The sequence below is a fragment of the Xyrauchen texanus genome, chromosome 11 (genome assembly GCF_025860055.1).
Source record: "Xyrauchen texanus isolate HMW12.3.18 chromosome 11, RBS_HiC_50CHRs, whole genome shotgun sequence".
Taxonomy (NCBI): Eukaryota; Metazoa; Chordata; class Actinopteri; order Cypriniformes; family Catostomidae; genus Xyrauchen; species Xyrauchen texanus.
Window position 1 is genome coordinate 31,366,836 of NC_068286.1, and position 27,734 is coordinate 31,394,569.

General features: G+C 37.2%; 1 protein-coding gene across 1 annotated transcript; it reads right to left on the bottom strand.

Annotated features, from left to right (window-relative positions):
* Positions 1 to 1,234: 1,234 nt before the first annotated feature.
* Positions 1,235 to 26,475, bottom strand: mrpl16 (mitochondrial ribosomal protein L16). Its single transcript, XM_052138113.1, is given in 6 exon segments — positions 1,235 to 2,865; positions 5,225 to 5,440; positions 5,442 to 5,519; positions 5,965 to 6,113; positions 7,403 to 7,474; positions 26,315 to 26,475. Coding segments are annotated over 6 exon segments (768 nt in total). The 5' UTR covers positions 26,376 to 26,475; the 3' UTR covers positions 1,235 to 2,673.
* Between the last annotated feature and the right edge of the window lie 1,259 nt (positions 26,476 to 27,734).

The following is a 27,734-nucleotide window of genomic DNA, read 5'->3' on the forward strand; positions in this document are numbered from 1 at the left end:
ACGAAATAAAATACCTGTATAAACTACCTATATATACCTATATAAAGTGCACGTGCAAACATGTGCAAAAAGTACAGGACAGTACAACAAATTACTGACAATGAACAGGACAATAGACAGTGCAGCGCCGACCAGTACTCAGTAGTGCAAAAAGATGACAGTTTCTAAAAATGTAAACATAACATACTATGAGATAATGTTCTATGCACATAGCAGTTATTGAGGTAGCACTTGCGTACTGCATAGAATGCTACAAGTGCCGTCCAGTTATTATTTTTATTTCAGTTGTAAAACAAATTAATTGTCAGTCTTATCAAATGAGTCAAGAGGAGATGTTTGAATACTAGACTACTTTGAACGCATGCTGCACAATATGCACCGTATACTGCCAACTATTCGAAACAGTAGGCATTTCCAAAAAATTATAGTATGCTATATTTTGTCACGTGATCTTGTCATGTGATCAAATTACGTATCAATTGTAAATATAAAAGTATTTTGTGTGTATGCACTCTGCTGTGCATAATGGCACCAATATAACAAAAAAACTAAGTATGAAGAGTCGCGTTGTGTTCACCATACATGTTTGTGATGACGTAAGATGAACACAAATGGACCGGGCTTCGATAGATTCAAGTGAGTGTGGAAATAGACCAACGCTACCAGGAACATTCGCACTTGAAATCGGACAATAGCAAACATGCTCAGTGTGAAACCCCCCTTAAACGTATCGATGCTCTATGTAGGAAAGGATTTTACCTGTTATGCTTTAAATCTGCCCACAGATATTTGAGAGTAAACCTCTCTAAACTAGATTAGGGCATGTCTTGAAACTTCATATTTCTCCCCAAAAACATAAGAAATGAGAAACGATATTTTGCAGAAGGAAAATTGAGCCTGTTTTTAGGGTCATTATGAGTTTTTGAAAAGAGATTATTTTCATGATTAAATAATTCTCATTTTCACATCACTGTGATGCAAAAAGAGAAAATTGTATGACAGTTGTAACACACTGTCTTTTAATCTTTGCTGATGTAAAAAAAAAAAAATAATCATATTACAGTATTTGTTATTGTTAAACACTAAATTACTGTATTACATTGATGACAGTCACCATTAAGAATGAGAATAACAAGATAAAATTATATAAATAATTTATTTAAAATATCTAAAAACTATTTTAAACACACACACACTGTATATACACAGTGTATATAACAGTTTATAATGCAGGTCCTTAAAAAGGCTTCATTTTCTTTAAGCAAAACGTGACTTCTTTTTTTTCTTTTGGTTTGGGGGTAAAATATGGAACCTGATGATTTTATGAAATTCAATGTTGTTGTAACTTTGTAAGTACCTTGCAAAACTACCTTTTAAGACAATACAGAAAATAAATTACTTGCATGTTTAACAGATTACTTTTCAAAACAACAAGAAAATCCTGCAGAAGACAAACTTCACGTAGAACTTTGGCATACATACAGCAAATAGTATTTTGTGTATATTTTGTGAGCACACACGCCTTTTTTTAAATTCAAATTTGTCTAAAAAGATCTTAAGACTTTAGCAATACGATGAAATGGACATAAGATGTTAAAAATAACAGTGACTACTATTGATTCATTCATCACACAAGATATTGAAGGTTTAGTCAAGCACATTGCATTGTGAGATATTGTAAAAAAATAAAATAAATGCCCATGTGCACAAGACAAAGAACTCAAAAGCAAAAGGTTTATTCTTCTTATGAAATACATGGGAATTTTGAAATTTGATAATTGAATGCAACAATGGCAACAGAAAATATACAAATCGCATTTATAATTTCTGCCCTGCTGTTAAAATATTAGGACATTAAAGGAATAGTTCACCCAAATATGAAAATTCCCTCATTTACTCATCCTAATGCAATCCCAGATGTGTATGACAGACTTTCTTCTGCAGAACACAGAGTTGTAGATATTTCAGCTATGTAGTTCCTCACTATGCAAGTGAATGCTGGCCAAAACTTTGAAGCTCCAAAAAGCTCTTAAAGGCAGCATAAAAGTAATCCATAAAACTCCAGTGGTTTAATCCATGTCTTCAGAAGTGATATGATTGGTGTGGTTGAGAACAGACCAAAATATAACTCCTTTTCACTATATATCCAGATATCAGCAGTCTCCTTATCTATCACGATATCAAGCTCGATTACACTTACTAGCACCATTTAGTGCTCTGTGCATGCCTCAAGCACTAAGAAGTGTAATTGAGCTTGAAATTGTGATTGTGTCTAGAGACTGCAATGTCAAGCAGCCTTTACGTGCTGTTTAAAGCTTCAAAGTTTTGGTCACCATTCACTTGCAATATATGGCCCTACAGAGCTGAGATGTTCTTCTAAAAATCTTTGTGTTCTGCAGAAGAAGATACACATCTGGGATAGCATGAGTAAATCACAAGAGAATTTTCATTTGTGTGTAAACTCTCTGTTTAACACCTCCATTATCAAGGCTGCAAACCCCTTACCAGAACATGTTATGACCACAAAAAGCAAGCGATATCAATCTCACACATATAATAAACATTCTGAATATTAGTTCACCACATCCGTCTCAGAGCTCACCAGTGAGTTTGTCATCAGCTACGCTTTGACATTACAAGATAAAGTTCTGCGATGTTATCTCTGAAAGAAATCTACACTCTCTCAGGGTTGAAAAATTTCCCAGTGTATCGTCCGTGTTTGTGTAGGTCAAATGGACTAAGGACTTTGCGAATGCCAAGCATGTTGGATTGGGCGATTCTCTGAAAGGTCCAGGGGTTTTGATTGTTGGATTCTCTCTCGGCTTGTTCCTGCTGCAATGCTGCCAAACTCTCTCTGCTCACAACCTACAGGATGTGTAATAGCACATTACTGTTAGTATTTGTAAATATATCAATGTTACCGTGTCTGTGGTACTGTCAAGACTACAAGACTGTAAAAATATTTTGTACGAAAGTCTTGATAAAAGGAACCGTTCACCCAAAAATTAACATTCTGTCACCATTTACTCACCCTCATGTCGCTCCAAACCGGTTTACATTTCTTTCTTCTCTTAAAAACAAAGTAAGATATTTGTAAAAATGTCTCCGTGTTTATTTTGTCCATACAATGAAAGTCAGTAGGGTTCAATGTTGTTTTGGGCATTCTTCAAAATATAATCTTTTGTGCTCTACAGTAGAAAGAAATTCATACAGGTTTGGAGCAAATTGAGAGTGAGTAAATTATGACAGAATATTTCATTTTTGGGTGAACTATTCCTTTGTCATACGATAACTTAAGTGAGGAAAAGACTGAAATTGAAGTCATTATCCAGATCAAATCAAAAATGGTCCCCAATATGGCAAACAGCAAATAGGTGAATTACATATTGAGTGGTTAATTGCCACAGTATCTATCTGACCATTTCATATATTGTTATCCATCTCATAACCTCTGCAAACAATTCTAATTTTGGTTTTCTATCATGGTTTACCCATGGTTTCACACTGGCAGTTTAGTTTGAAACAGAGCACGGTTTGCATGAAAAATTGGTAATGTTAAAACTGTTATGCAGACCGGGGTGTGCACCGCAGTACAGAACCAGAGACTACCTGTAGGAGGTGGTCTGAGTTCGGTTGCAATGGAATTGTAGTAGCGCGATTCACGTGAATGTGAAAGCAACTCAGACGCGCACTCGTTCAGGAAGTAAAGTAACCTGCGCATGCGTTTTAGCCGATGATGTCATCATTAGTTTCGACAACACACAAGGATCCACACATTCCTGAAAGTCCCAAAAAATGTATGACACCACAATGACATACAAGTACAATCAACATTATAAATACTGTCTGTCTATCAATCTATGTATACACCTTATAAATACTATATATTTAAATACTATTATAGGTTATAAATATAGGTTATAATAGGAGATGGCAGTGGCGATAACTTCACCTTGGACACGAGCGTGAATAAGCGTGCAGTGTAAACAAAGATGCAAATGGATTCCTTGCAATCCGCTGTCTCCTCAAAAAATGGTGTTTGCAAGCAGCAGCAAGCTGCCTTCCCCTGGACATCTGGTGTGTTACGCCATTAAGTGCACATATATGCAGTTTTCATTCACTCTGCTGTGCATAATGGCACCAATATAACAAAAAAAACTAAGTATGAAGAGTCGCGTTGTGTTCACCATACATATTTATGATGACGTAGATGAACACAAATGGACCGGGTTTTGATAGAATCAAGTGAGTGTGGAAATAGACCAACGCTACCAGGAACATTCGCACTTAGAATCGGACAATAGCAAACATGCTCAGTGTGAAACCCCCCTTAAACGTATCGATGCTCTATGTAGGAAAGGATTTTACCTGTTATGCTTTAAATCTGCCCACAGATATTTGAGAGTAAACCTCTCTAAACTAGATTAGGGCATGTCTTGAAACTTCATATTTCACCCCAAAAGCATAAGAAATGAGAAACGATATTTTGCATAAGAAAAATTGAGCCTGTTTTTAGGGTCATTATGAGTTTTTGAAAAGAGATTATTTTCATGATTAAATAATTCTCATTTTCACATCACTGTGATGCAAAAAGAGGAAATTGTATGACAGTTGTAAAGTCTTTTAATCTTTGCTGATGTAAAAAAAAAAAAATCATGATATTACAGTATTTGTTATTGTTAAACACTAAATTACTGTATTACATTGATGACAGTCACCATTAAGAATGAGAATAACAAGATACAATTATATAAATAATTTATTTAAAATATCTAAAAACTATTTTAAACACACACACACTGTATATACACAGTGTATATAACAGTTTAAAATGCAGGTCCTTAAAAAGGCTTCATTTTCTTTAAGCAAAACGTGACTTCCTTTTTTTCTTTTGGTTTGGGGGTAAAATATGGAACCTGATGATTTTATGAAATTCAATGTTGTTGTAACTTTGTATGTACCTTGCAAAACTAACTTTTAAGACAATACAGAAAATAAATTACTTCCATGTTTAACAGATTACTTTTCAAAACAACAAGAAAATCCTGCAGAAGACAAACTTCACGTATAGAACTTTGGCATACATACAGCATAAAAGTAAACGTTACGCAACACTTTCCGCATTTAAGTTACTGCCTCATATGTTCTGAGGTAAAGATGATAATGAAAAAGCAAAAACGAGAAGTTAGTTATGCAAGTTAAACTAAAGTATCTCAGAACAAACCTTGGCAGGAAAGGGGAGCTTCTTGGCAACCTCAGTCAGCACTGCCTCAACCTCACCAAGCTCAACGTGACCTCCGACCTCTACTATCAGCCGACCACATTTCACCGGAGTCACATAGTGGTCGATGGCACCTTTGCCCCCACCCATGCGCTGACCGAGTCCTTTACGTGTGATCGGCTTGTAAGGTGCATTAATGCGCCAGCGAGCGAACGTTGTGCTGCGGGTCCATGCGCCGGTTAATAGTGAGCCGCATCATCTCCATGTGACCCCAGTGCAGGTAACCGCCACCCAGAGCCTAAAGGTCAATAAACACAAGACAACTGTTGAAAAAGACCCCATGAAATGGTTTGAAGAGTGCAGTTTATTTCATGTAGTTCTTATTGAAACATACATTTGATCTGGGCCATATCAAAGGGCTTGCTTGTTTGTTTTTTAAAATAGCAAATAGACTTTATTTGGCAACACAACCCGGCAAAACCTTTGTCTTTATTTCCAACAATAGACTTAATTGCTATCGTTTTAAACCTGACAAACTTCTTTTTTGCCAAATGTCTGGCTTGAAAAGTGTGCTTGTGCAATCTTCCAAATAAAATAAACTTAATATCACGTCAGTATCTAATGCAATGACATTTAGACTAGTGTCTAGACTGTGGCTTCAGTGTCGTAATACTTTTTGAGGCCACTGTATGTAACTGCAAATGTTCCCATTGGCTCTCAGAAGAAAGATTTGTAACACTGACCACAATACCATACTGTCCCTTGTTAAAGGTGTTTGCCGCTTTGGCTGGTCCCTGAATGTCACGCAACCTCTTCATCTCTTTCTTAGCTTTTTTGAAGTTCGGGACCTTATTGAGGAATTTCAGTTTAGGCCTGTCAGGTAAAACCACATCTGCATGAAAGAGAAAACACATAATTAGTAAGAGTAAACATTACAAATGAGAATACTCTTAACATGGCAGCCCTTGACAACAGTAAATAAGTTTAAAGAAATCATTCACCAAAAAATTTAAATTGTCTCAGTGTTTACTCACACTCATACCATCCCAGATGTGTTTGACTATTTATTCTACACAACACAAATTAAGATTTTTAAAAGAACAGTGCAAGTGAATGGTGGTAAGAACTTTGATGCTCCAAAAAGCAAACAAGGTTGGGAGGGTTACTTTTGAAAAGTATTCCACTACAGATTACATGTTGTAAAAAGTAATTTGTAATGCATTCCGTTAGATTACTCAAGGTCAGTAACATTCTAAATACTTTGGATTACTTCTAGATTTTTTTCACTTGTTTTGACTATAAAAACTGCCAGTACAGTAAGACTCTTATGTTAAAACCTAAATATCTTAAGCAGTATTGTTTCTAAAACAAAAGAAATCTAATTGATCTTGTTTTAAGGATTTTTAGATATTTTTACATGAAAACAATACAAAAATTATCATCAAGAATTTGATTTTTGCTCTAATAGCAAAGGTCATACTAGAAAAAAAAGAAATTATAATCCAACGTCTTGATACAAATTAGGATCCTGCCTGGTAACATGTGCATGTAAAATGGCTAGAAATAGCATTTTAGCTTAGCGTAAAGCTGACAAATTACACAAGGTTTATTTTTATTACTTCTCCAAACTTAGATCAGACTTACTTCTCAATCTGCTCAAATTTTAAATATTAAATATAAAGAACTATATTAATAAATATTAAAGCAAAAAATATATATATATACATCAAAACTGAACTACTGGATGGTTTTGCTTGAGATGACTCCACATTTTGGTTGCATTAACTACAATTGCACTGTGCTTTTCCTGGCGACACTTGAGTAAAATACTCCCACACTGGTACTTTCTTTTAAACATTTGCCATCTGAAAATAATTAAAATTTTAATAAAATACTACAGGTCAAATCTGAATCGTCAAAAACAAAAGAAGAATTTGAAAGTGAAGATTTATAGTAAAAAAACCTGACTTAAATATTTTTACTTTTATGCTGCTTTGCACTTTTGAGCTTTCAAGTTCTGTTCACCATTCACTTGCATTGTATGGATCAACAGAGCTAAGATATTCTTCTAAAAATCTTCATTTGTGTTTTACAGATAAAGGTCATACGCATCTGGGATAGTATGAGAGTGAGTAAATAATAATGGTTAAATACTGATGATATAGTATATAATATAATTACCACTGAAGTCTGGTGGCACTTCATAAGTCCTCAATCCTGCTGACAAAACTTTCAAGTTTCTTTGCAGGACATCTGGGGTATAAGAAGTGATCTTTGTAAATGCATACTAATGTAACTGGGAAACACAGGTTTCATGAGCAAAATATAATAAATGGCCAAATTTACAAGTTATGACACTCCAAATACTCTAAAATAATTAAAACAGGATTAGAATCCAGATAGACTGATGAATTATATCTGATGATCAGTGATGCTGCAGTCCCTTAGAACAGCCAGGTGTCAATAATAATAGCCAAGCAAACGTTACACTTACCATGGTACATGTGGGGGAAACATGGTACTACTATATCATTACCGTAACGCATGGCATTGCCATTTTCATGTCCAAACACAAACATGGCAATACCAAAATACCTTTACATTTGTGGTACTAATATAAATTATAGGAAATTATATGTAAAATGAACGAAATGTCTTGGCACTACCTGGCTGGCTTGATGTCCGGGAAAACGCCAAAAATACGTTCTTTAGCATTGATAACATTTTTTTAATATAATGAAAATATAAGTTTAATAAGTAATTATTTGCCCAGAATTTTCATTCATATAGGTCGCTATTTGTCTCTTACACATTACGCAAGGTCGCTGCCATGTTTGATTAACATCCGGTGTCTCGTTCAAATTCCGCCGAGAAAAATGCAGCGCGAATCATGAGTTCCATGTTTGAGAGATTAAAAACAAACGATGTTGACATTCTTTTTATGTATTTTTTATAAAAAATATTTTTTATTTAGATGTGTATTTTATGGAGGAATAGGAGTGTCTTTCAAAAATTAAGGAATTATCTATATATTCGTTTGAAAACAAAAACTTAAAAAGAAAATATATATATATATATATATATATATATATATATATATATATATATATATATATATATATATATATATATATATCAGAATCATTTCTTTGTCAATTTGTAAAACTTTGTTTTATTATTATACATATGACTGATCAAAAGTGTTATACAAGTAATATTCACCCAAATATAAATCCATCCAAACATTTTAGTTTGAGCTGGTAAACAACCTCCTTGGCTACGGTGGTGGGGAGTTGCTGGTTACATGTTCCAGAACACAACTTGAAATTATATTCCTGTAGCGAGTAAACTAATGTGCCCTTCAAGTTGACTTGGAAATATGAATGACCCAGCGAAGTTGGAAGTTGAAGTGGGAAACTCAGAATTCTAGTCGTGCGTTCCATTTGTCTCGGAAGTCGGAGCTCCGAGTTCTTTTCTGAGTTCTGAGACCTGAACTGACAAATGATGGAATTTTAGACTTTGTGATGGCCACTCCAATACCTTGACTTTGGTGTCCTTAAGCCATTTTGCCACAACTTTGGAGGTATGCTTGGTGTCATTGTCCATTTGGAAGACCCATTTGCGACCAAGCATAAAATTCATGGATGATGTCTTAAGATGTTGCTTCAATATGTCCACATAATTTTCCTTCCTCATGATGCCTGTAATGAAGACTCAGGTAAGTTGGGATCCATCAGAAGTGTTTAATAGAATATTCAAAGTCGTACAGGCAATGGTCAGGTAGCAGGCAAACAGATAGATGAGAGGCAATCAAAGTCAGAGTCAGAGCAGGCAGGAGTTCGGGGCAGGCAGCAAACAATGATAAACAGTAAACAGAGCAAGGTAGGTACACGAAAGACTGAGAGACTAAACAGGGGAACGCTTGGAAATGTAGCCGGAGCAAACAAGACTTCGCAATGAATGAATGAACTGAGTGGTTTAAATAGAGCGTGGCAAACAGGGAACAGCTGTAGAGTAATCAGACCTAGGTATGTGGGCTTATGGGAAATGTAGTCTATAAGGTCATTACTCCGGAGAATCTGATCTCCGATGGCTGGAGGGGGATGCGCTCTCTGTGTTCGTGACAATGCCATCTATTTTGTGATGTGCACCAGTCCCTCCTGCAGCAAAGCACCCCCACAGCATGATGCTGCCACTCCCATGCTTCTCGGTTGGGATGGTGTTCTTAGGCTTGCAAGCCTCACCCTTTTTCCTTCAAACATAAACTATGGTCATAATGGCCTAACATTAACATTTTTGTTTCATCAGACCAGAGAACATTTCTCCAAAAAGTAAGATCTTTGTAAAAGTAAGACCCCATGTACACTTGCAAACTGTAGTCTGGCTTTTTTATGGTGTTTTTGGAGCTGTGGATTCTTCCATGCTGGGCAGCCTTTCAGGTTATGTCGATAGAGGACTAATTTTACTGTAGATATAGATACTTGTCTACCTGTTTCCTCCAGCACCTTCACAAGGTCCTTTGTTGTTGTTCTGGGATTGATTAGGACTTTTCGCATCAAACTACGCTCATTTCTAGGAGACAGATTGCGTCTCTTTCCTGAGCGGTATGATGGCTGCATGTTCCCATAGTGTTTATACTTGCGTACTATTGTTTGTACAGATGAATGTGGTACCTTCTGGCATTTGAAATTGCTCCCAAGAATGAACCTGACTTGTGAAGGTCCAAAAAACAAATTCTGAGGTCTTGGCTGATTTCTTTTGATTTTCCCATGATGTCAAGCAAAGAGGCACTGAATTTGAAGGTAGGCATTAAAATGCATCCACAGGTACACCTCCTATCAAAAGCTAACTGGCTAATTGTCTAAAAGCTTGACATAATTTTCTGGAATTGTCCAAGCTTCTTAAAGGCACAGTTAACTTAGTGTATGTTAAGTTCTGACCCACTGTAATTGTGAAATAGTCAATTAAAAGTGAAACTATCTGCCTGTAAACAATTGTTGGAAAAATTACTTGAGTCTTGCACAAAGTAGATTTAGACTTTCCAAAACTATAGTTAGATAATTTTATATCTTTTTGAGATGTAAAAATGTTAATCAAAAAAAAAAAAAACATACATTTAAAACTACAAATCTCCCTCCACTGCCCCTCCCCGAGAACCTTCTAAAAAGGCTAAATAGTGGCCCCATTTTTGTTTTTATTAAACCCATGTTACCTAGCCTTCTATGTGACATTCCTACAAATGCTACTATCCTGCCCATCTCTGCGAGCCACTCTTGAAACAAGGGTGCTCCAACTGACTTATATCCCCTAAGAATGATCTGTCTGCCGATTGGAGTGGTGGTGTAGTGGTCTAAACAACATAACTGGTAAACTGGTAATCAGAAGGACGCTGGTTCGATCCCCACAGCCACCACCATTGTCTCCTTGAGTAAGGCACTTAACTCCAGGTTGCTCCAGGGGGATTGTCCCTGTAAGAAGGGCTCTGTAAGTTGCTTTGGATAAAAGCGTCTGCCAAATGCATAAATGTAAATGATAATAACACTGCCTAGGACCTAATTTTTTTAATGTATTTATCCCCTATATTAATGACTGCCCCATTGCCAAAAATACAGAGTCTGGGGCAAAATAAAATATGAGTGCCCAATTGTAACGCTTGAGCAGCGAGGCAGATGAGGAGATGCAGATCCAAATGCAGTTAGACTTTATTAAATAAACGAGCAAGTAAACACAAAGGAACAACCCTCAATGGGGAAATAAAACATAAAACTGAAAACTAAACACGATGAAACCAAACAGAGAACTCAGGCAACAAAACAGAGAACTCAGGCAGGGAACACATACCAGGCTAACAACAAACAACGATAGACAAGGACTGAACAAAGAACCGGGGTATAAATACATGAGCAAGGGAAAAAGGGGCCAATGAACAAAACAGAACTCAAACAAGATAACAAGGTGATAAACAGAAGCAAAATGACAAATTAACGAGGGCAGGTGCAAACAATGAACGGTGAACACGAAAGCTAACAAAGAGACTATGGAGCTACACAAGGGACAAAAGTGAAAACTAAGGAATGCAAAAGTGACAAAAATGGCAAACAAAAGGGCAACAGTGAAACAAGACAAGGTATACATAACACCAATACGCAGTGGCGGAACTAGAGTTTTATATTTGGAGTGGCCAGGGGGTGGCCACTGCTACTTTCGGGGGTCCGCACACACGCGCGCACAATGTTGGTTTTCCATGTTTTATGGGGAATTTCCATAATGATTTTTAAACTGTACAAACTGTATTTTCTACCCCCTAAACCTATCCATCACTTAAATATATAAATGTAAAAAAAATGTGGTATGTATGATTTACAAGCTGTTTTTCTGGTATTGATAGTAATAACACACACACACTCACACAGTACTCACACTGAGGAAAGTATTGGGTCACTCTGTTTGTTTCTACAAGTGTTGAACATCCTAAATATTTTCAGAAAATAAAGCCTTAAGTACCAAGGAGACAAGATACAGTAACATGTGTCTGTTACATTAAATGCTGAGTTTAGTTACAAAAAACCTCACATTTACAAAAAAATACATAAAAGAATTTCACACAGTACTCACAGAGAGGAATTTGGTCACACTGTTGTGTTTATAAGTGTTGAACATCTCCTGGCAGCTCTGGCTTACTGTCTTTCTCAGAACAAGACGTCTCTGTGTCATCCCTTGATACATCTTTTTATAACACAAGAACAATTAGTGTATAATCACAGTATAAATGCCACAGCCATCAACAACACATGAACCAACATTTTAAACGTCCAAACCTGTATGACTGACATTCTTCTGCAGAACATAAAAGATGCTGGTAACCAAACAGTTTTGGTTCCCAATCACTTCCATAGTATAGAAAAAAAAATACAATGGAAGTCGACGGGAACCCAAAACTATTTGGTTACCAACATGCTTCAAAATATCTTTTGTGTTCTGCAGAAGAAGGTCATACAGGTTTGGAATGGCATGAGGGTGAGTAAATGATTATTATATTATTTTTGGGTGAACTATCCTTTTAATCTGACAAAATCATCTCAACGTAAATTCCTGAACTTGGCATGTGACTGACTGCCTGTGTCTGGTAGATGCTCTGACCTGTTGGTGGTCCTGAAGTCTGACCGGACTGACTCTGACTAGCCTCAGCTAGGGAGCTGCTCTGGGGTCAGTGGTGATGCAAGGGCTGGGGTCTGTTTGTACCTGATCTGCCTGTTTGTGCTTCTTTAAAAATATATCTCTCCCTTTCTTTTCATGTTTAATTGATCCGGTGCAAAAATATGACAGCCTATGGTTACATCTAATCATCCAATTACCAACATTTTTATCTTAATTACAAATCCTCATTTTCATAACTGTACATTAAAATCAACTACCAGTCTAAGTTACCAGTTTGATCATTGCTAGCCCTCCTCTTAACTGAAGTAACTGAACTAGCTAATCGATTTCAAACTGCTAAATGTTTACTCGCTGAAGCTGTATCCTACTTCCCCACATTAGCTAAACATGTGTACTGTAACTTACATACTGCACGATATATGCAGGTATTACTAGTGCAGATGTAATCGTAAGGATTGTTATGCTAAATTGCGAAAGGGTTTCTCTAATCTTATTAATCTGTAACCTATTGAACTCACACAGCGTCTCATAAAATTAATTCAGCAAACAAACATGATGTTAAACCTTAACTTACTTCAAATATGACCTTTTCATATTATTCTGTATCTTGAAACTATATTCTCTCGTCTTCGACTCGTTGTCCGTTTGAAAACTGCGCGCGCTGCGGCGAACGTTTAAAAAAAAAAAAAACAACTCTTCTTTTTACGAGAGGCTAAATGAGATGTCAATCAGCATCAGCAACTGCCGGTAGCGAATAAAAAGTTGGGGTGGCACCTGGGGTGGCCAATCAGATGGCTGGGGTGTCCAGTGCCACCCCGGACACCCCTCTGGCTCCGCCTCTGCCAATACGTCACACATAAAACTGAACCCTCAACCAAAATTCTTGGACCTTAATACACCACCAACTTGTGTCCCCATCTTCTGAATGACATCAGCATCAAGTGGGTGTATCTTTAAGACCAAGCCTATACAATCTAGAGGGGGGCCAATAGAATCGATATAAAATCTTAAATTGCATAAGTTGCACCCTTGCATCTCTAGATGTAGACTTTTTTAGAATCTTAGCCCACAATCCCTCCTCCAATACCAAGTCTAAATCTTCCTCCCAAAATCTCTTGAGAGAAGTTGAAACTCCATCCCCCAGACTCTGAATTAGTAGGGAGTAATACGCTGATGCCTCATTACCTTTTCCAAAAGCAGTAATCACCACTCCCAAAGTATCCGTTTTAGGGGGGTGTATGCTACTCCCAAAAATATTACAGAGCAGGTGGCGCAGCTGTAAATACCTAAAAAAGTTAGACCTGGTAATCCCAAAATGATGAAACATATTTTCAAAGGACCTCAGTATTCCACTCTCATGACCTCCCTCACAATCCATTCTGTCCAGCAGAAAGGGGACTTATTAAGACATAATTTTAGGTTCAGCCATATGCTCGAAGCAACATATAAGTAATGTCTGAATTAAACACTCTGGACACTTTTGTCAAAACAGAGTGCAAATGCAAGATAAAGGGTTGTAACTTAATTTCTGTTAGTTTGATAGAAAGGCTTTGCAATGGCGAAATAGGGGCAAGAACTTCCTGTTCAATTTAAAACCAGAGAGGGGCTCTCTCAGATGGAAGCGACCAATAAGCCAAATGTCTGAGCCCTGAAAGATACTAATAAAACAAAATCTTGGGTAGGCCTAGTCCACCTTTGTCAATTGGCCTATGTAATTTACTGGAATGTAATCTGAGGAATGTAATCTTACTATTCCAAATAAAGGACTCAAATTGCTTGAATTGTGAGAGGGGGAAATATATAGGGAGAGATTGTAGCAGGTAGTTGAATTTTGGAATATATTTTATTTTAATAACATTAACCTTCCCAGTCACAGATAAACGTAATGAACCCCATCTACCCTCATCTCTCGAAAAACTTTTTATTAAAGGGCCAAAATTAACTCAATTAAATCAATCAATCAATTAAATTAGCTGGGAATAAAATTCTCAAATACTTAATGCTATCCTGAATCGTGCCCAGCTGGAAAGCCATTACTGGGCAGTATGCTTTCAGAGCCAAAGCTTCAGATTTATATATATATATATATATATATATATATATATATATATATATATATATATATATATATATATATATATATATATATATATATTAATTCATGTTAAACACATTTAAAACATTAATTATGTTAATATGTATGTCTTTTTGACAGCTAAAGTGTTTGCGCCAAGTAACTAATCATTGTAAGTGAGAAACCCGTGTATGGCTTGTTTGAGGAAATGCAGACACTACTTTGAACTAGTTGAGCAGAATATTGTTTAAGAAAGTAACTTAAAAGTAAATAATTATGTGATTAATTTTCAATAAAGCAATCAATTAAGTTATTTTATTAAACCCAACACTTGAATCACTCCAAAAAAGAAAAAAAATGTTTTAGTAGTTTTGTCTGGTTTTCCAGTAAAATATCGAAACATTCTTAAAACAAGATAAATATACTTGACGAGCAAAATCACATTAGATATTTTGTCTTGTTTTCAAAGAAATCTAAATAAGCATAAAAAGAAGAAAAAACTATTTATCATTAGGTTCAGAAACAAACTTAATTTAAGGTATTTTTCTTAAGATTTTATGCCATTTTGCTTTTCAAGTAAATGTATCTTCTTTTACGAATATTTACTGTAGATATTATTACTCGAAAACAAGACAAAAATATTAATTAAGAAACTATTTACTTACAGTGTGAATGCAGTTGCGTAATGACTTTAAATTATCTTCAGTGTAATTAAACAGACTTGTTAAGTGCAATATAAAACCAAAATGAACATTTATTTTTATTTCTATAAAACATCATACAAAAAACTTCACATATTACAAGTATGGCATAGTAAATACACAGATCATCCACAATATTAAAACCACCTGCCTAAAATTGTGTTGGACCCCCTCTTGCTACCAAAATGGCACCAATCCACATCTCAGAATAGCATTCTAAGATGATATTCTTCTCACCACAATTGTACAGAGCATTATCTGAGTTACCGTAGACTTTATACATTCAAACCAGTCTGGCCGTTCTCTGTTGACCTCTCTCATCAACAAGGCACTTCCATCCACAGAACAGACAGGCTGGTTTGAGTATTTCTGTAATTTCTGATCTCCTGGGATTTTCACACACCACAGTCTCTAGAATTTACTCAGAATGGTGCCAAAAACAAAAAACATCCAGTGAGTGGCAGTTCTATGGGAATGACTTGTCGATGTGAGAGGTCAACAGAGAATGGGCAGACTGATTCAAGTCTATGGTAACTCGGATAACCTCTCTTTACAATTGTGGTAAGAAGAATATAATCTCAGAATGCTATTCTGAGATGTGGGTTGGTGCTGTTTTGGCGCCACGTGCGGAACGTACACAAAATTATGTAGGTGGATTTAATGCTGTGGCTGATTGTGTATATAAAACTGGTTTCCAATGGAAACTCTACATCCATTTCATCAGTTTTACTGCAACAGAAAACCGTATAAAAGTTCACTTTCGGTGAAATCTCATCCAGCGCTAGATGCTGTGGTACAGCAGATTATATTCGATAGGGCTTTGAACAATTAGCTTTGAACAATTAGCTCATGGCAGCACAATAGATCATCTCAATTAGATCCATGAAATCCTGTTTGGTTTTGAAAGTTGCCACAAACTTGGTGTGATCTGGAGATCTGAATGTGTTGAAATAAATCAAAAAATGAAAGGACTGATAATCACAATTTCCCTCAAGCAGCTGATGTTGAATGATATAGAGGAAAAGTCAATTAAAGACAAGATGTGTGACCATTATCTAAAAGAGTTGAAAACTCAAAAGAGACAACTAGGGCTCACAGATGATTGTGAAATACTGAAAAACAAGGAAATCTCAGGGTTAATATAAAATATAAAAAATCTGTGAAATTTTAAATTAGAGGCATGCTTATCTTTTGTAAAAAGTGAAACACTTGTGTGGTTACGCCGTCTTTGGAAACATTAGTTGCAGAAGTTCTTTCTAGTTTGAGGAAATGTTTCTTAACAGTTTAACCACATCTGTGGTTTGTACCTTTTACATCCTGTTTGTGCATGTTTCTGTCTATTTTTGATAGAATGATATTTAGAAAAGTGTTAAACCCCTATAGTATCGATAGAAGGAGGGGAAATTGATAATTCCATCATGTGATTTCAATGGATAAGTAAATAAAAAAAAAGAGCCATATGTCTCAATACACACCCATAATCAACTTTCATGTGCTGTCCATTGAAGAAGAACACTGTTGATGGAATTAAACTGATGTCAAAGTATCACGTATAAACCAGTGATGAATCCACGTCCACAAGATAAATACTTGCCATGTTACTCAGATCATGAGCGGTCTTCGACAGCTGCCAAATAACATACACACATGCATGTTAAGAGAATTCTTTACTTTTCATACTGTGTGGTCAAATGTGTGGTTGATAATTGCCAGAGGCCTTTTGTCAAATGTTTGTTTGTTTAGCAAAATATCTCATTGTACATTTTCTGGATGTAAATGTACATAGTTGCACATAAAGTTGTAAGGACTGTAAGGAGATGGACTAATGAAGCAGAGCTGGAACTACAAGCCTGCTTTGACTGCGCTGATTGGAGTGTTTTTGAAGCTGCAGCTACAGACCTGGATGAGCTCACAGATACTGTTACATCATACATCAGTTTCTGTGAGGATATGTGCATCCCTACTAGGACATTTTTATCATTCAACAATGATAAACCATGGTTCACAGGAAAACTCAGACAGCTTCGTCATGCCAAAGAGGAGGCTTACAGGGTTGGGGATAGAGTCTTGTATAATCAGGCCAGGAACACACTGAATAGGGAAATCAGAGTGGCTAAAAGAAGCTACTCTGAGAAGCTGAAAAACAAATTTTCAGCTAACGACCTTGCATCAGTGTGGAGTGGCCTGAAACAACTTACTAATTACAGGACTCCTACCCCCAACCCTGTGGTGGACCAACGAATGGCTGACGACCTGAATGTGTTATATTGCAGATTTGAAAGGCCCAATTTCACACCCCACATGCACTCAGACCTTCATTTAACACAACCATTAACACCTCCTGCAACCCTCCTCCTACCCCCTCCTGCTACACTACCTGCACTCAAGATCTGTGAGGACGATGTGTGCCGTGTCTTTCGGAAGCAAAGGTCAAGGAAGGCTCCAGGCCCAGATGGCATCTCACCAGCGTGCCTTCGTTCCTGTGCTAACCAACTGGCCCACATCTTCACTCAGATCTTCAATAGATCACTGGAGCAGTGTGAAGTCCCATGCTGCTTCAAACGCTCCGTTATTATCCCCGTCCCTAAGAAACCTAAAATCACAGGACTTAATGACTACAGACCTGTCGCCCTGACATCTGTGGTCATGAAGTCATATGAGAGACTGGTGTTGGCCCACCTGAAGTACATCACTGGACCCTTTCTGGACCCCCTGCTTATCGAGCAAACAGGTCTGTGGATGATGCAGTCAACATGGGTTTGCATCACGTCCTGCTACATCTGGACAGACCGGGGGACATACGTAAGGATCCTTTTTGTGGACTTCAGCTCGGCTTTCAACACAATCATACCAGATACTCCGGACAAAGTTAAACCAACTCCCTGTTCCCACCTCTACCTGTCAGTGGATTACCAGCTTTCTGACGGACAGGCAGCAGCTTGTGAGGCAGGGAAAATTAACTTCCACCACCTGTACCATCACCACTGGTGCCCTCCAGGGATGTGTGCTCTCCCCACTACTCTTCTCCCTGTACACCAATGACTGCACCACCAAGGACCCCTCTGTCAAGCTCCTGAAGTTTGCAGACGACACCACTGTCATCGGCCTCATCCGAGATGATGATGAGTCTGCATATAGAAAGGAGGTTGAACGGCTGGCTTTCTGGTGCAGTCAAAACAACCTGGAGCTGAACACGCTCAAAACGGTGGAGATGATTGTGGACTTTAGGAGGAACACCCCATCATTGTCCCCCTCACCATTCTAAACAGCACTGTGGCAGCAGTGGAGTCATTCAGGTTCCTGGGCACTACCATCTCACAGGACCTGAAGTGGGAGATACACATCGACTCCATTGTGAAAAAGGCCCAGCAGAGGTTGTACTTCCTTCGCCAGCTGAGGAAGTTCAACCTGCCACCAGTGCTGCTGAAACAGTTCTACTCAGCAGTCATTGAGTCTGTCCTCTGCACTTCAGTAACTGTCTGGTTTGGTGCAGCTACGAAATCAGACATCAGAAGACTACAAAGGACAGTTCGGTCTGCTGAGAGGATTATTGGTTGCCCCCTGCCCCGCCCCCCCTCACCACTCACCCTGCCCATTACCTTTTTGAACTGTTGCCTTCTGGCCTGCGCTTCAGAGCTCTGAACACCAGAACCGTCAGACACAGGAACAGTTTTTTCCCTCAGGCCATCCATCTAATGAACAATTAAATTGCCCCATTGAGCAATAATGATGTGCAATACACCGTTTAATTTTAATTTATATTATCCAACATATCCACTTCTGCCATTACTTACATTGCTCTGTACATAATATACTGTTTTTTGTTCTTTATATACAGATTGTATTAGATTTGCACTACGTGTGTGTATGTGGGTATGCATGAAGGTGAGTGTATGTACGTATGTATAATTATTTATTTTGTGTTCTTTTTTGTTTTTAATTACCTATGTCTTGCTGCTGTTTTTGGTATTGTTTGTATTGTTGTAGACTGGAAGCTCCTGTCACCAAGACAAATTCCTTGTATGTGTAAGCATACTTGGCAATAAAGCTGATTCTGATTCTGATAAAATGGCACATAAATCTTAAAGAACAATTTATTTTCTTCAAAAATCCCTCTGACAATCACCAGCAATATTTTATTATCTATAATATAATCACTAACATAAAAGTTGTGCTCTGATATAATATAATAATTTTATATAATAGCTATTAAAAGATGAAAAATGAAACTGCTATATCAATATATGTTTACATGAGCAAAATGTCATCAATTGAAATTCATAATGTATGCACATTGTTGTATAATTATAATATATATATTTTTCAATTTATTTTACACTACTGATAATAAGTATGACTTAAATATCTAATTGTATTTCACTAATGATGGCGAGTAGATTTCCATATAGTACATGTTTGTTGTTGCACACCGGCAATCCACATGACAGCATGCAGCGTGTGTCCTTCTGAGTGGACATACAGAAATACATTTGATGGTATATTGATTCATTTTATAATTTATCTTCATGTTTATCTAGTTATAGGTAAGACTAGTTATCACATCTCAGTAACTAGACGGGTTTGAATCATAAATGCTAATTTTTGCTAGTGTGTATTATGTTGCTTTCAAATATCTATTTCAAAACTCTAAGTTAGAATTGGATCTTTTTTTTGTCCTTTAAACAAACATTCCAATATAATTTTATTTTTGTAAACTCAATTAAAGCACACTGGCATACAAAGTTGACAATATAATGAATAATTTTTACTGAAATGTTTTGTGTTCTGTGCAGTAACTAAGAGTAACTTGTTTTATAAATATAAGGTCGAGGCATGTTGTGATTTTATAAAATGTATTACTGTTAGACTCATGTATGTACTGCGTTTCCCAAAAGCACATCGTAGAAGCCATTGGTTTCAATGGTCTCTACCATCTACTTAGGCTTACGATGCCTTTGGGAAATGCTGCCCAGGCCGATTAATCGGCCCATGTTTGGCTGTTTTGCAATTATTAGCATTGGCCAACAACTGTGATCGCTTGGCCTATTAACAGAAATATTAACTTTCTCTTGTGCCACCGATATCTTTCAACGATTGTGATAGAACGATATATCGACCATGCTGATTTATTGGCTGATATTTGGCCATTTTTCAATTATTGCATCAGTCAATAACAGTGTTCGCTTGGCTAATTAACAGAAGTGTTAACTTTCCCTTGTTATAGACTGATATATTGGCCAATATTTGGCCATTTTGCGATTATCGCATCAGCCGAAAACCATGTTTGCTTGGCTGATTAACAGAAGTACTAACTTTCCTTTGTTATAGATCAATATATCATTTTGCGATTTATTTAACCAGGAAGGTCCCACTGAGATAGGAGATCTCTTCTTCCAGGGAGTCCTGGTCAGGATGGCTGCACCAACAATTTCACATAAAAAACACAAACATTTTAAACAACAAATAGTACATAAAAATTGTAAAAAAAATAAATTAAAAAAACATTCAAGCCATACCATTCAAAGATTGAAAATGAAAAACAGCAACATGATTCCAATTCCATGATAACCGCTTTGCTTGGCCGAGTAACATAAGTGTTTACTTTCCCTTGAGATATACCAATATATCGGCCGATATTTGGCCGTTTTGCAATTGTCGCATTGATCGATAACCATGTTCACTTGGCCTATTAACAGAAGTGTTATCTTTCCCTTGTGATAGACCAATATTTGGCCATTATCGTTTATCCTGGACAATAACGGTCTAAGTTTGACAACTAACCCCAGTCTCCCATATATTATAATTATATAGTATCTAAAAGACACTTCTGCTTTTTTCCTCAGGCAACCGGGACGTTTGACATGATGTACTGATACTATGGTACACACCTATATTATGTTTTTTGGCTTAAATTCCAAAAGAGGTCATTCATGAGGTTTCAAAGGTTGTGTTCACTGGCCGTGCAATGGAAAAGCACCTCCGCTCCAGTACAGACTGTATACAAAAGGCATCATGTCAAATTAAAGTTACTGAACCTCATTGGCAGACCCATCAGCACCAGTTGGAGAACCAGAAAAGATGGAGCTGAAAGCATTTCTGCTGAAAATCTTGACTTGGACATTTGGAAAATGTGGTGATGAAATCTCAAGCCATGCATGCAGAGAGGAAAGGTGAGGAGAATTTGACTCCAAACCCTGAAGTGGAGCCATCTCTACTGGAGGCCAATCGTGAGCTGGTTGAGATGTGGCATCAAGCGGGGAAGATTGTTCCAAAGAACATCATGGATGAACAGCTGGAAGTTCTCTCCGGATTGACTGCAAAGTCTGGCCATCAAGGAAGGACACAATTTTTTTTATTGATTTCCAAGATGGAGAAGCAGGAAAAGAAGAAATCTGAGTGGAATCTGGAAGCAGACATGGAATCAGATAGAGATGAAGGAGATTCTCTGAAGAACACTTTCATGTTGAAGTTCCGGAGTCGTTCCATGGATAAGCTCCTGAACTGGCGGGCGGCACAACGGTCAACCACTGGTATATGACATGAGCTATGAGCAGCACATGTCGCAGTGAGAGATCGAAAACACCGTTTCGCAGTTGCTGCAGACCGAGGGCTGGAACCGACGTTCCGTTGACCAATTTCACCTGCACTTCTGTAACCTGCAGCATAATGGGGCATATTTCCTTGAGCTCCTCAAACGCTATGGGACTGAGACTTGGGAACGTCTGCTGATCCCGACCACCGCTCGCCGACGTGTTTCCTCTTGAAAGCCTTGTCTACCTAACGGCTGATTCACCAAACGTCCTGCATAAGTTTGATCACAGTAAAGTGTATGTAGTGGGTGCGATGGTGGACCGCTTCATACATTCAGGCGTTTCATTGGCCAATGCGAAATGCCTCAGGCTCACCACGGCCCGCCTTCCTCTTGACGAATACCTGGACTGGGACTCGGGTGTGAAGAATCTTACACTAGACCAGATGATCCGCATATTGTCCATGGTTAAAGAGACCGGAAGTTGGCAGAAAGCACTCGAGTTTCTACCTAAGTGGAAACACAGCAGCTTCCACCAGCAGAGAGACAATGGAACCGAAAACAAATCAAGAATGCTTATGGACCGAGAGGAAAACTGGAAGAGGGAAAGAGACAGAATATTTGTGAGTAAACGCAGAACTCCAAAAAGTCATTATAGTAGTCAGGAATCTGCTTTTCCTGGTGAGGTCCGTTTGCCCAGCAGTGTACAGACTGCCTTGAAAATCAAATCAGACAGACAGAGAATAGGCAGAGACCATAGGAACTGGTGGGAGGACAAATAGTTCTGTGATTTACATCATTGATTTTCTTAACAATTATTGTTAATGTATTGTGTTCAGTGTAAATAAATAATGTGTACAGATGCCAGTGTATGTAAAAACAGTAGAGTCTGTAGAGGACAGGAGGAAATGATTTTATGAAATAGTTTTGCATTCCCTCACAATACATTTACAGGGTTTCCACGGAAATTTTCAAATTGTGATTTCCAGGCCTGGAAATGTCTTGGAAATTAATTAAATCTTTCAAAGTCATGGAAAAAATCATGGACGTTTTGTTTACAGTTTATGTAATTGTATTTATTATGCTCTGACCTAAAACATTTAATCGGGGTGTTATGTTACACTGGATTAAAAACACATATATCAAAGTTCAAAATATATCTTATTTAGAATATCTGAAAAATGAGAGACGACAATGTGCTGCTAATCCCCGCCCATTTTAGGATTCATGCAATTTGTTCATATGCATTAAATTTAAAATGAAATGTTTACAACTTTTATAAAACCATGGTGTGGCTTTTTTTTTTTTACAAACTTGCGATTATGTGATTTTGATGTCACTTTCAGAATGAAAAGCTAAATGTTTGGGTATGGAAATGAATTGTAAGAAAGAGTAGGAACCCTGAATTTACTGTGGTTTTTCAATAGTAACTATATTTAACCATGTTATATGTAGTGAAACGATAGTTATAATACATGAAAACCCCAACCTATGGTAATTAAAATAATTTATTCTGCACAAAAATAAACTATATTTTGAATTAAGGATAATAAGGGATTTTTTTTTTTTTTTGCATAGTTACACTATTTTCATGACAATTAAACAACCCCCCTCCCTCCCCTCAATATTGTAATATAAAATCAAATCAAAAATAATTCTTAATACAGTGATGAAAATCTTCCTGTCTGGACACAATATTTAATTGATTTACAAATCAGCATAAATCTAATACAAAAAAAATGAATATTTATGCTGCAGTAATTATAATTTTGGGGGAAGAGACGTGTTTGTCTTAAAAATAATGTCACAATGCAAAAAAAACTCAAAAGGTCTTGGAAGAGGATTTTTTTTTTTAATGCAAAATATTATTCTTATTTCTTTCTTCTGATTTTTGAGTAAAATGTGACCTGAAAATGTTCTTGACTGTTTTTGTGAGATTCACTCAGTGTTCAAACACAAAATTTCAAGAACACTATAGATTCAGCTCTTTGTGTTCAAATCAGCTGCTATTTTAAATTAAAGCTGAGAGCAGCGATGACGGGCCCAAGCCGGTGGCACCGCCACCCCCATGCCTTTAGGGTTGCTGTGCACGATGGGCAATAACGTAACCTCGCTTTGACTGTCGAGAAGAAGATGTGTGCTGTAGAGCTCCAACGAACATTCGCAACGACAGCTCTCGACCTAGTTAGAAGCATTTCTTGTTTGCATGACATGTGGACTTAATAAATCCTTATCTTGAGCCAAATAAACAAGCTGACATTCAGTACAACCTGTGTCTTTTGTTTAGAACACAAACAAATGTTATTTATGTACCGTTTTTGTACGGTACATAAATAAATAAAGCACCGTTTTTGAAGACTGCGCATGTGCGAACGTGCTGTACTATGTAAGAACGAGCCGATTATTGAATCTGGAAATGGGTGGGGCCTGTAACACCTTTAGGAACCAAACGTGCAACACTCATAAATACCGGTTGTAAATCACATTCCCTCACTCGTCTTTGAGATGGCTTCACGTGTTTGGATCGTCGGCAGTTCCATCATCCGCACACTGCATACTCGCTTCTGTGAGCAGCGCCTGGACGGAAACCTCGGTCTTCAGTGTGAGATCACCTGGGACGGCAGAGGAGGCAGACTCTGGGAGCAGCTGTTTCCAGCTCTGCGCTCTCTCAGGGCCAAAGCTACAGCTCCAGATATTCTCATTATTCACCTGGGAGGGAACAGTTTGTGTCGGGTGGGCCGCAACCGCCTCGATTTTCTTCGGGAAATAAAGAGTGACCTGACCGAAGTCTTACAAATGTTTCCCAGAACCAGGCTGGTTGTTTTCTGGCATTTTACCCGTCTAAATTGGAGAGGACAGACTGGCAGGACTGGCTATGGCATTGAACGAAGCCGGCGGTGGATCAACGGCGCCATGTCTGGCTTCTTGGCAGAGAGGCAGATGCGCTGCATTCACCACAGAAACATCGGCTTGTTCCATCTGTGCAGAGACGGAGTCCACCTGAGACCAGAGGGAAACCAGCTTCTGCCGAGCAACCTCCGAGAAGCTCTGCAGGTGGAACTCAGAAGATGAAGCAACAAATGTCCTTTTAAGGGCAGCAACAATGGCTCTTTTAAGAGCCACATTCACTCATTCAAATAAAAAGCATTTTCCAAGTGTGTGAAATTTGTTGTTCCTCACCTTACTTGATGTCAGGTTTCAGATGACTTGTTTTTAAATAAAAATGTCGATTCCTCTTATCCATTCCTTTGTAAGCATTTCAATATAACTTTCAAACCATTTAAGAATCGTGCGCTGTTTTCTGTGCTGACCACAATCCAAAAGCGTGCCATAAAGCAGCGGTTCTCAAACTTTTTTGTTTTGGTTTATTTATATAAAGACACAGAGAATATTACTTGCCTTACCGGATTAGAATTATAAAAAAAATAACTAGGGAATCACTAAAACGAGAGAATTATTCTTATTTGATGATACTCTCAAAACATTCCACAACAAATCCTTGAAATTGAATGATATTCAGAACAGAACACGAATAAAAAAACGCTCTCTTTACAATCAAAATGTTTTTACATTTGCGATGTATTTGGATGCTAAACTATTCTTTATTATAGGCTTTGTACTTTACTCACGCTCCAATACCGACGTAGAAAATCATCCGCTTTACATGCGCAAAAATATGCTTGGAAACATCACAGTGGAGCGGTGCTTACTGTGAATGATACTGAATTGTACTACTGACTATTTAAACTAGGGCTGGGCGATATGGCAAAATATATTATCACGATATTTTTTCCATATTGATCGATATCGATATTTGTTACGATATATAATTTAATAATGCTGCCCGATTGAAAAGTATACTGATAATGATGCCTGAAGAAACCAGAAGGTTCAATAGTTGAACTATATAGTTTATTAACATAAATAAATAACAATGCAAACATTTAACTGTGCAAACATGGATTGGTTGAGAATATATTTTGTTATAAAAGAATATTGATAAACTTTAAATCTAAATGTTAACATTTTACTTTTAGCAAACATGCTTTATCTGCCTTGACAAAACAATGCAAGTTAGCTTGCCTTGTAACTGATTATAAAATATCAAACTAAAAGCTGTGACTACAGTACTATCACATCAAATTTCTTTGGCAGGGCAGCAAACATTTCAAAATGTTTGCAGAGGTACAACCAAGACAACAAATGTAAACAAGTGAACCACAAAGTCCCTGGCAGATTTAAGTACTTAACTGTCAGATAAATAAAATATTAATTGTGTACTGGTTTTAAATATCTCAAATGTTTTAGAGGTAGCAATCTGAGTAAAAAGTGCAAAATGTAAACATTGTAAACCAGTCACTATGCTACACCTTTTAGGTAGTATTATAGGTTTTTGCCAGAAAGACTAGTCTGCAAAACTTTTGGACGGAGTAACATTAACATGGGCCCGCATTTTCATACTCTCGGTGTGGTCGCTGGGATGGTACCTTTTCAGGTGACCGAAAAGGTTTTATTTGTGTTTCCCGTCTTGGTTATCACCGACCGACGGCATATTTCGCAGACCGTCTTTATTTGCGCGTCGTCGCTTTTCAGATATCCAAACCACTTCCATATAATTGACGTCTTGTTACCTTTTTTGTCAACAATTTCCTCAGCTTTGGAAGATAGTTCGAGTTCGTCGTTTCCACTCATTTTTTCTTTACACTCACTTTCTTCACTGCCGGTAGCTCAAACAGTGCTCTGCTAGCAAATGGGCGTGTACTTAGACGCACAAGCCAAAATCTGCGTTCTGACTGGCTGTTGTCCGTTTATTTCTGCTTTGTAATAGGCTGTTAGGTCTATCCATATCGAGTAAACATGTCAAAAGTTTATCATCGTAGTCTAAATAAATATTATCGCGATGCCATATCGAGATCGTTTTATCGCCCAGCCCTAATTTAAACAGGGTAATTTTTATATGTTAGGTTTACTATTTTATTATTATATTTTATTGCGGATATAATGAACAGGCTGCGATGTCAAGATTGCAATGATGGAGTGTGTGTGTGTGTGTGTGTGTGTGTGTGTATTTGTAACCTTAAGTAATCATGGTTTATTTATTCATTTATTTATTCATTTGTTCTTTTATTTATTTATTATTTAATATGCATGTGTGCATTATTAAAAGTACCATTGCAGCAACGAGAACGGGTCTGAGCCAAATTATGTTAAAGATGTGTTCTGGTGACTGGCGTGTTTTTAAACCAATCAGATAAGAGTAAATCGAGAGTTAGCGATTAGCTCATCTGATTGGCTACATGAAGAAGGTGGACCCGCCCTCCATTTCGCACTCCCGTTGGAACTACGTCATTTCAACAACAAATGGTAGATTTATCAGAAAATTAATCAGAAAGAAAATCAATCGCAAAGATCGCAAAACAATAATTATAAAAGTGGTTGTTTGCTGCCATTTTTTTTGTTTTCTTAAAAATGTAAAACACAAGCATATATGTTTTATCACAGGTTTACAATAAAAATAAGAGTGTGATTTCAAAGCATTTTGAAATTTGATCATCATTCTCGGACGTTTTGATACGTTCGGATCGATCAGCCCATCCCTACTTTCTTTAGACATATGTTTCATGTGTTGGTTTTAATAAAGACTCGGAGTACTCATAAAACTCACAGAACGAAATATGCGTCACACTTTACTGCGTTCTCAACAACATGTACAAGTGTTCTTCATACGTTAAAACAACGAGAATACAGAAAATAGGCTTAGAACTCCACCTAGTGGTTATATTATAGAATTAAAGGAGAAATTACATGAGACAGCTTTATAACTGAAATGGCTTTAACTGAAATAGACTAAAGTTTAATATAACTATTCTGATAAGTGTATATTTCCAACATCATGTTTGTGTTATCAGTTTCTGTAAGTTTTTGTGACGTGTTTCAGAAAGATAATGGCTTAGACAGAGCAATAGTTTATTTTCATCTTAACCGGACATTAAAGTTGATCACTGCAATAATTCATAATTCAGTATATTGATACCCGATTTCTTTATCAAC